Here is a 10,896-nt window from a genome sequence, read left to right on the forward strand (position 1 = left end):
AAATTTAACATGCAAACACATATTTTTCTTATGTAGGACGTATCTCAGGAGTATCTTTAAAATTTATTTCACTTCATTTAAAGTTTATTAATTTCCCCATGATTTTTACAAATTTCACCAGCATAGAAGAGCTTGCGTCTATGCAAGACTAGGCTCTCACCTATGTGGAATGGATGCTTCTACTTGGTCTAATAAAAGTGGTTTCATTAAATTTGAAGGTGTGATGGGTTAGTTATAAATTAATCTAGTTGCAATATATTTACACAATTCTGCATGTTACAATAAATATTTCATGAGTTTATGTATTTTAAAAAATATGCATGTGACAATAACTATTTCATGAGTTCATGTATTTTTAAAAAATATAGGATCATGTAAGAAGACTAATAAAATTGGTTTCATGATTTTTGGATTGGCAAAAGAATTAACTATGCATTTAACTAAGTTTAGCAAATACATTTTCTCACGAAATATTATTCATGAGTATAAATACTTTTATCATGTAGATCATGTTACAAGGAAACTAATAAAAATTTGTTTCACTTGATTTGAAACTCAGATGAATTAGTTATTGATTTTACAAGGTTGAGCTATTTTTTAGGTTTTTTTAATTTCACTAATATTCGAGAAATGCTCTCGGTATTGGTTTTCTCGATTTCAAGCGGTTTTCAACATTGATCGAAATGCGAAGAATACGATCGCATATCGGTAGAATTCGTTCAAATATTGAGAAAACCGGTCACATTTCAAGTGTTCCATTCAAGCGTTTTTTTCCTCAATCAACCATGTTTGACCGCACAAATTTGTTTGAATTTTCGTTCGAATTTCACGCATTTCACTAATGCGACCGTCACATTTGTGAACCGGGTGTGCACAGCTTCTCCTAGTGTAAGTTATTTTTTAATGAATCATATAAGGCTCCAGCTTGCCATAAGTGCTTGGCTTACGACTAATGTCAATGATTATACATCAGATTGTCATATTGATAAATCCTTTTGGCGTAATTGTGCCATAATGCCCTGGACATTTCTTCTGATGGTGCAAAACCTTGACATCGTTTATCCATGAACTGTTCATTTGACCATCTTAACTGTCAGCAATCAAATTTTACAACAAAAGCTGATATACAACAATTAATTAATACAACAATGTTCCACTACACAAATACAAATCTGATGTTATGCTAGATTACAATTTTCTTATCTTCGGATGTGGCAACTCCATATGAACAATGACTCAATTTTATCAGGAACCCTAAATGAATACAGATAAATGTACAGGTGCTCGCCTCTAAGGGACTTATGGCATGGTAGGCACTTGAGCCTTCATCAAAACAATTCCATAGGGCCACAGCAAAACTTAAACTGCCTGATTAGTTTGGGGGATCCCATGCTTTTGGAACCATTCTGGCATATGAAACCTTTCGTGCAATACAGGTCTGACATCTTTCTGGAGCGAAAGATGCATCAGAAGTGGAAATATAACCGTCATGAGCTGAAATGTTTGAACAAGACAAACTCAGTATGACCGTAGAAACTACAAGTCCAGATCCACTGAATGATTGGTGATCATTATCAGTTACCTGATCATCAGAATGTTGCCCAGCTGAAAATGGAACACAAGGTATCCCATTCAAAGGCTGCAGAATGAAACTGAATGGATTGTTGTCGACAATGACAATTCTGCAGAAATCTTTTGACAGGCAAGAAAGATCTTTCACATGTTCTCTGTATTCCCTGCAATCATGCAACCCATTGATATCAGACAATGATATGGTTCAGGTTATTGGCAAACAAGGCAAACAATCAGTCAGGGAGGCACAGAAAAACATGAAAAAAAAAGGAGCATATTATGGTTGAATAATTCAGTGAATCAACACAAACATGCATGCTAGAGTGAGCATCGATGGTTTGTTACTAAAGAGATTCCAAGAAGCACCATACCCGAAACAAAGAGAATAAACACAGGCAGTGATCGATGGATCAAGACAGTCCAATGCAAGTGCACATTGCATATACTGTCAAAAATTTGGAGCTCATGTACTCTGAGAACTACTTGGTAAAGAACATGGAATGAATGCTAAAATTCACCTCCAAAACAACAAATGATTTAATCATTTCAATGATGATGCATACAGAGCATAGAAGCTTAACTATGAAAGATGGTGTGGAGCCAAATTATAAAGGACACTTACATTCCATGTGCATAAACTGACCATCATCATCCATCATTCCATTGACGTGTACAAGCATTGGCTATGATCTGCTTTTTCCCACTTAGAAAGGTGCTGGTTTACTAATTAATTTTGCATATGCCCAGATAAGCAAGGTAACAGATCCCAACACACCAAGATACAGTAACGACAACACAGTGGTACACATCATTTGTATCCATAGGAAAGTTAATGTAACTTACGTGGTAACAGTCGATGGGCGATAGAGACAGAGTCTGAATCTATTGTGAACATCTATTCTGTCAACTAAAGGTCTAGCATAACCTGTGGAGGAACATGGACAGGTTAGGTGAGGATGTGAGCCGAAACAGATTGGGCTCGTAAGGTGAAGAAAAAAAACTGCAGCCAACATACCTTCTAAACCTGCTGTAAAGAGGATAAGATCTGCAAATTCGCTAGTTCTCTGCAAGAACTCATGCAAACCAGGACGCTCGAAAACAGTCACATGATTCACCTTCTGTTTTCCTTCAACATCCTTTTAAAGTTTACACAAGCAAAAAATCTTTTATCAGTTGTAATTCAAATGAGTAAAAGAATGAAGTTGCAAAAGCAGAATTTTTGTACCTTATCAGACGATATGCACTCCATGTCAAAGCAATGTAATCCTGCTTCAACAGCTTGAGTGCGTACTATAGCAGGAAGACTAGATGATTCATACGCAGAAACTAAAGTCTCATCCAAGTCAAGTACTACCTGAACAGATAGGCCAAATGCTTTAAGGAATGTTGAATGCATAACTATAGGTGACTTTATTTCAAAGGTGAACAGGTAGTAATGCTTAACATTAGTATTATTTCAGTTTTGGCTCCGTTTATGTGAAGCTATAAGCTCATCAGTAACAGATTGAAGTTTCTATACCAATCCAATCTAAACATACTTAGTAGAAACCCTGTTACGAGCATATGTTCCAGTGAAAAAGTGTTCATGTTTATCTATAATCAGCCAATAAATTATCTCACAAATCAGTTCCAATCAAGATGCCTAACAACGACGACTGGGTCAAATATTTACTTATCTACACATAACAACAATGAACCAGTATTCCAAAACTATTTCCCCAGCTTCACTAGATGATCACAGATAATATATTGCCAATAGTTCCGAGAGGAGATAAATGCAATCGTACTAATAATACAAGCAATCACTTGTTTTGGAGTTGCAGCACAAAAAATTGCCCATGCTCGTCACCAGATGACAACTTCATATGACTCAATCCTCAGACAAGCCCTGCTCCACGGTACGCATACTAATTGAGCTTCAAACAACACATCGATCGAACTACCTAAGCAGCCAAAACGCCCAAATAACCACAAATCAATCACTCCACCTAATCCCAATCACCCACAAAGACCGAAACATCCTACAATTAGATCAACAGACACTTCCCACCGTCCCACGTCCACTGTACTATCCAAATGAAACCCATATACTACCTAAAGGTCCACCCAGGACACCATTAGCTCCAAGGAATCCAAGCAAAACCGAATCTTTCGTACCGTGAGGCGGCCCAGGGGCTCAGGCGGAGGCGCCGGGGCAGGAGCCGTGTCGGCTGGGATCTCGGAGCGGAGCGGCATGAAGGCCACCTCCGGCGACGGCTCGGAGGCCGCCGGCGCAGAGAGGAGTGGGTAGCGGAAGCCGACGAAGGACAGGAGCTGGGCGCAGGAGGGCGTGCCCCGGAGGATCTGAAGCAGGACCTGGAGGAGGAAGCCGATCCACCCCACCACCGCCCGCCACGCCTGCGACGCCGCCTTCCCTCGCTGCTGCTGCTGCGCCGCCGCCGCGGCGGCCGGCGAATACACCTCAGCCGCTGCCATGGCCTCTGGCGACGGGCTGTCGCGCCACGTGGGAGTGGACGTCGGGGAAGCTCGAGCGGAGACAAGGGAGGTGAGGCCGGAGGCAACCGGAGGAGGAGGAGCCGACGAGGGGGGTGGTGGTGGGTCTTTGCGCCCGCGCCCGCGCCAGTGTACGTGGCCTGGTGTTATTGTGCGGGTGAGCTTAGCGGAACAGGAGTAGGTGATTGGTGGTAGATTCAGTGGTCCCCACTAATCAGGGAGAGTACAGCTGGGCATGCGAGCCTCCGGGAGTAGTAATTATCGTACGTGCACACGGGGTCTTCAGTTTTCTCCAGCTTATTTATGCATTTCGCTATTTCTTGTTCTGACTTGATGCTCTCCGTCATTCCCTTCGCTGCCGTAGAAATATCCATTTTTTTCTGAGTAAATTTCAAAAACTCTACAATTATTTTGATATATACTATAGAAACTATAAATTATGATATTTATTTGAAAAATATATAACTATTTTTATACATGTTGTAAAAAGCTATAGCTTTCTCACTTTGGGCTCAACTATCATCATTTATGTCATATAATAGTAGGATTAATCTTGGACCCATATATTACCAGAAGATGATATGCAAAACCACAGTGAAAAAATTATAATTTTTTTTAACATACGTTAAAATAGTTATATCTAAACATCAATACACATAGTAGATGCACGTATACACTTATATCACTTATATCACCACACATATTTACACAACATCTATCCAAGATTGAAGATACAGAATTCAAAGATTAACAAAGTTATCATAGACGTTTTTTTTTATTAACGAGTACCACCACCACTAAATTTTTTTACCGAAACGTACAATAAAAAAAATCTACGATTTACCCCATGATAAATAGGGGATACAATCATCCCCACGAGCCATCTAACCCTGGCTTGGTTCTCGCTATAAAAATATCTACACCAGGATTGGTTCTCGCCATAGAAATATCTATGGTGGTACAGTGATGTTGACCGATTATTAGTAAAACCTAAAACATTTGTTGGAGAATTCAATCAAGGTTGTTTGATTTCGGTAACATCTTTTGTCATGTACTAGACTTCAAGCTATCTAGATTGACATTGTCTTTGTTGGACTAATCGCAAATAATACAACATTTTTAGCAATCCTAGGCTGGACAAGATGGAGAAATGATTATTACAATCAAGTACGAAATTTTAGGTGGCACTAATATTCCTTCCACCCTCCCATAAACATGCCTTGCTCTGAACCAAAGGCATTCCTTTCTCAGCATTTCGTTCTTGGTGATTATACCTAAGTACCTTTTTAATTTTATTTTTTTTAGAAACATCCCCTACTCAATCTTCGTTAGACCATCTTCAATGGTTTCATTTCAGAGTTCAGAATCTCTTCACGACGGGATTTTCGTTCCTTCAGCGTTCTAACGGTTTCCTTTCACGGTTCCTGTCACGAAAAGATTCCCAGAGTCATTCCTTTCAGAACGGAATTCTCTCTCCTTTCTCTTCGCGATTTCCCTCGAAGAAAAGCTGTTGAAGATGAGAGAAAATCAAGAAAATAAAAATAGAAAAGAGAATAAAAAAGAAACAAAATAAAAAAAATATAATTGAAGATGATCTTAAAGATCTTACGAGGTATACGAGAGAGGGATGGAACCCTTTAGTTCAGCTCCACCCTTAGAGCTTTACCTAAGTACCTTTTGATGCCCTTTTGCGTTCTAGGAACAATGAAAACAAGTGCGAGGCACCTAACCCGAAGCCGGCTAGAGAGACAGGACCTCATCTAGCTGGGGCGAAGTAACAGCCTCCACGTGTTATTGAAAAGTTTAAAAAAGAATCAGAAATGGCCCTCTACAAGGACTAGATATTGTTACAAGTCCTAGTCAAATTACTACTGGTCCTTTTTAGATGATCCATGATATTAAGATTATTCATTTCGTCTCCAAAATGTGTTGTATTATTCATTCTCTGAAAGTGTCAATCAGGCTAGTCCACAGACGTGTTCATGGAGGAAGGTGTCGAAGCAAGATTCTTTTTTTTTCTTTGGAAAAAATGTTTGAACTTAAAGCTAGTTTCCCTTGCTTTTGAATTCTGAATTTATTGATTCGGGTCCCTCAACTCATTTATATGTTTTGTCATATTCACCGTTTATACGTACTTGTTGGTTTCTTTGTTTGGATCTTTTCATTACTTTAGCTATTAGTATAGTATAATAAACCAAAAGGTTAGAGTAGTGAAACTAATGTTACCCTTGCTACAACAAAAATGGCAATTGACAAGGTCCAGCAAAATTCAAACCATATATGATACAACACCATATACTATTGGACAAGTTAGCAAACTGAAAGTACCGATATTAAAAAAAAAGGGGGGGGGACAAGTTAGCAAACTGAAAGTACTGATTTTCGTGAGTTGTGGTGCAGGTGCTTTGCTCTGATAATATTGTAGTTGCACAAGGCTACATTCATTTTTATTTTATTTTATTGCCTCCTAAACCATAAACTAGACCTGTCCTGCTTGGATGCATTCTCCGACCACTCGTAGCTGGCTCCGCCTGCTCTACAGTTGGAAATTGGAAAAGATCAATACCGTTCTGATGTCACACCCTTGGATCAGTTCAAAAGGTTTTCAGGATTGGCCTCAGCTGCTCATTGGTTCTGCCATCCACTTGTCTCGTGATGGGACACGAGTAAAGGGCGAACTCTGACCTTGGATCGCACCGAAGAACTTTTCCCTTGGATTAGACGAGCACAACAGTGGTGCATAGCGATGAAAACGGATCGAATACGTATAAAATTAAATTTGGATAGTATTGATTTATCATATTTTAATTTGAATACGAATACGGATCCAGATATCTTTGAATACGAATACGAATCGGATAGTTTGAATACGAATCCGCATTCGGATATCTACTCGATCTTCGAAATTCAGGTCGGAAATTTAAATTTTTGAAAAAAATTGACTGAAATTTGATAAAATTCGACTAAAATTTGTTATAATTTGATTGGACCGGAATTTTAGAAATTTTGTTCAAAATTCATGTTGAAAATTTAAATTTTTGATCAAATTTAACTGAAATTTGATGACATTTGACTGAAATTTGTTCCAATTTGATTGGGTTGGAATTTCGTTCATATCTGAAATTTCTAAAACTTTAGCAAAATTTAGTTCCCTGGTTGGCGGATACGGATACGAATCGGATATATCCCGAATTCGGATATCCACATTTGAATCCGAATCTCGAAAACGAATTCGGATATATCCATTTTAGTATCCATTTCAGAAACGAATACGGATACGGATATCCATATTCGTATTTTAACGGATACGAAATCGGATAATTCGAATTTCCTGCCATCCATTTCCACCCCTAGTGGTGCATATTAAAAGTACAGCGCTTATCAGTTTTTACCTGTTACAGCGGATAAACTACTAATAGTGAGGTAGAGTTCAGAGTAGAACCTTTGCTGGCTTGGACAGCTGGTGCAGCTATTGTAGCCACGCTGAAAGCGTCCGAATTGGTTTGGCTTTCCACCGTTGCGTCGCTGGTTGGCCCTGTAGGGCTGGATCTCGAAAAGGGCAACCAAGGGTGAGATGAGATGGCGACATGGCGTTGCCAACGCAACTGCAGATTACTCAGCCCTTTGGTACCTGACCCTTTGGTGCAGAGGGTAGTGCGCAAGGTCATAGGCATGGAGCACAGATGACACTGGGTAAGAGTGTAGAGATTGATGGGTAGGTCCTTCATCAGAGGATCGAACTTCTTGAGGATCTGAAAAACTGCCAAGCTGTAAAGCTCCGCGAATCTGGAGCAGCTTGCGCACCTGGAAGGAGTCTATCTTCACTATGTTAAAAAGCACAATCGATGGTGGTGATGGTAGTTGTTCATCATCACCATCCCATCTCTCTCACATCCCCATGTGGGCTCTGCAGCACACAGAGCCCTTCGTCGCTACTCCTCCACATACGGCCATGCAGCACACATGTGGGCCTCATAGCACATAGAGATCGGCGCGCACAATATCTAGTCAACTCAACATTTTCGGGACAACCTTGTGGTGCCACCCACCTTCCCGCCACACAAGAACAGAGGCAGGCATTAATGGCCTACAGAGGAAAGGAACTGGGAAGTTAATTAGCTTTAGGCTAAACGCAACAGGGAGGAGCAAGAACAGGATTTCTCATACAGCTTTACTAGATCTCCCAAATCTCCCGAACACCTAAATTTGAACTGGATTTAGGGGACTTCAATTTGAATTGGATACTGGATTTAGGGTGGGGGGATTTCCATCAAGAACCCCTGACACTCCCTGGCTCCGCCAGCCTAGTCTGGAGTGTATTAGGCTTAGAACCCCTTCGGAGCCTTGGACCCTCGGAGGCTTAGGAAGGGGCAGAGAGCCAGTACTACTAGCGGGACGGGCCCACTGGCCACATGATCGGCCACAACGTAACCGTTAATTAATATCAGTACAGTGGTGGTTGTCCTGACACTCGGTACAAGTGGTGGCCGCCCTAGCACACCGGACAAGACCGGCACCCTTCTCCTGGCGATCAACCAAACACTGTGGCCACTTGCCTCCACAGCGTCCACCGCTGTTAGGGAAGGTCACTTGGGTGTCTGATATTTTGTGCTTGGGTTGTATTTTACTAGATTGGTCCTAGGTTCCGGTGGTATAATGACAACTTATATCACGACCCTCGTAGGGGTAGGCTTGTACACTTACTCACTGAGAAGCAATACAAATACAAATCATTAGCACATGATACCAAGGGATAGACTTCCTGATCACTCTAGACACTCATGTCCTCTCTATTTATTCTCTAAGCTTGAACCACTCCAGTAAGTTGGCTCTCGTCGCACCTTGTTGGTGGAGGACATATTTCATTCACCTATAGCTGACGCTGTTCATAGGGAATGAACGATAAGAAGCACTAGGAGAGGTAGGATGCCACCGAAGAATAAGACCACCAGGGCAACGGCCCAAACGGCTAGCTCCACAGCCACACCTATGCGAAGGTTTGCATGGTAGCCACGACCAAGCACACGATATGCCAACACTAGTCCAATAGCTGAGCGAGACGAGGGCCAGGTAACCACCGTCGATCCGGCATCTGTCCTAGCTATGGCTAGCGCTAGGGTCCCCACAGGCTTAAAGGCCTTTCAGCCGTAGTATAACTAGCGCCTCGCTGGCCCCTAAGGGGCTGCTATTGAGGCCACGACTGTACATGCCTCCACGACCAACCAATAGGCGCACATGACCGCCCTTCGCGCTCAGTTGGAGAAGCTGCAGGTGGCCCGTAAGCACAACCATCTGCGAACATAACCATCGCCGCTCCCGAGACGGTTGATGTCGTGCTGGCCTGGGCTCCGGGGGCCAGTGAGGGCGTCTTCTTCGCTGCTCATCATTCCCAAGCTTCGACCGGTGGCGGTGGAGTTCATTTCTGTGCGATGAGAGGTGGCAATCGACGTTAGTGACACGGCGGTGGGATCCCCTGATGTCGTGCGCCCCCTTGTTGGGGAACCGACTCTGCCTCGAGCACCAGATCAAGCCATGAGTATTCATGGGAGGCAGTGAGGAATGCTCGTCGGCGATGGAAGATGGGAGCACAGTGGCTAGCGTGCGCGGTAAGGCAAAGATAGATGGTAACAGGAGTGCCAGATAAGGACGCCACTTGGCCAGGGCCCTCGCATTATAAAGCTAAGGGAGGAGTTGTTGCTTCCTCAAGGCGCTTACGCACGTCCCGTCCCTTCACCCACAATCACGGGGAGGCAAAGCTTCTCTCCACAATCCTCCAACGTCGAGACGCCATGTGGCCCACTACTGCCTGACATAAAATGACTTCACCACTAACTGCATGTTGCATTTAATGTTCTCTTTCATAGGTGACGTTAGGCATTCGGCTCGACCTTTGGACCGACACTTAAAATGACTCAAACAATCAGAGGACTGTGGGCCCTTCGTAATGGAGCCAAGGAGCACCGGAGGCCATGCTATGAAGGCCGCAAGGACGACCGCTCCGCTGGCCATCCACGCAAGGGGATGCTGTTGGGGGGATCACCATCAAGGACCCCGACACCCCTAACTTTGCCAACTGTAACGATCATGACCCTTTTACGGCATGTATGTGACTTTGATGATTAATGACAAAATAGTCAATGGTACTAATATATCTATCAAGTATATGCTTTAATAGGTCTCATGGATGCTATACACAAAGAAGCCACCGAAGCTAAACTCAAGCAAGATTGAATTAGACAAGTTCAGATAAAATTGCATTTACCGGATGGTCCAGTGCTCAGATTGTTGTACACACCGGAGTTTTCTGAGCCTAGAAGAAGCTTTCCAAAAATAACACGCCAGATGGTCCAGTGTTAGAGTGGTATGAACACCATAATGTTTTACAGGAGAAGTGCAGTTTTCAGATGAAGAAGGATGAACTCGCCGGATGGTTCGATGCTCAGCAAGATGCGCACACTGGAACATTATCAAGGAGGAATATTTTGGTGCATAAGGTTTGCACATACCGGATGGTCCGGTGCTCAAAGAGGATACACACCGGATCATTTGTCCAGAAGAATATGAAGATCTACATGCCGAATGGTCCAGTATCCTGAAGATCTACACACCGAATAATGGATAATGTAGAAGAAGTAACTCGGTTGGCTCAAGTATACACACCGGATAGTCCGGTGATGGAGTTCAAGGTTATACCAGAATATCTGGTGTTCACAATGGTTTTTTGAGTGGGGTTCCAACGGGTAGTTTCCTACTATTATACATACCAGATGGTCCAGTATTTGTACTGTTGTTAACGTCGGATCATCCGGTGTTTACAGTCTTTTGTGACCG

At 42.4% G+C, this 10,896-nt stretch overlaps 1 protein-coding gene across 1 annotated transcript; it reads right to left on the bottom strand.

The window, feature by feature from the left end:
• Window positions 1-1,054: 1,054 nt before the first annotated feature.
• On the bottom strand, window positions 1,055-4,227 carry LOC133923867 (uncharacterized). Its single transcript, XM_062369150.1, has 6 exons — window positions 3,730-4,227; window positions 2,798-2,926; window positions 2,588-2,708; window positions 2,416-2,497; window positions 1,583-1,736; window positions 1,055-1,494 (listed from the first exon to the last, which is right to left on the bottom strand). The coding sequence occupies exons 1-6, from the start codon at window positions 4,045-4,047 to the stop codon at window positions 1,360-1,362; spliced, it is 939 nt and encodes a 312-aa protein (XP_062225134.1). The 5' UTR covers window positions 4,048-4,227; the 3' UTR covers window positions 1,055-1,359.
• Window positions 4,228-10,896: the final 6,669 nt, after the last annotated feature.

Source organism: Phragmites australis, chromosome 1 (assembly GCF_958298935.1).
Source record: "Phragmites australis chromosome 1, lpPhrAust1.1, whole genome shotgun sequence".
In the NCBI taxonomy this organism is placed as follows: Eukaryota; Viridiplantae; Streptophyta; class Magnoliopsida; order Poales; family Poaceae; genus Phragmites; species Phragmites australis.

Excerpts from the sequence above, each read along its gene's own strand:
- LOC133923867 (XM_062369150.1), bottom strand. The coding sequence starts at position 4,047 with ATGGCAGCGGCTGAGGTGTATTCGCCGGCCGCCGCGGCGGCGGCGCAG. Across the intron at positions 2,709-2,797 it reads AGTGCATATCGTCTGATAAG|GATGTTGAAGGAAAACAGAA; the intron begins GTACAAAAATTC and ends AAACTTTAAAAG. Across the intron at positions 2,498-2,587 it reads CTTTACAGCAGGTTTAGAAG|GTTATGCTAGACCTTTAGTT; the intron begins GTATGTTGGCTG and ends GTTCCTCCACAG.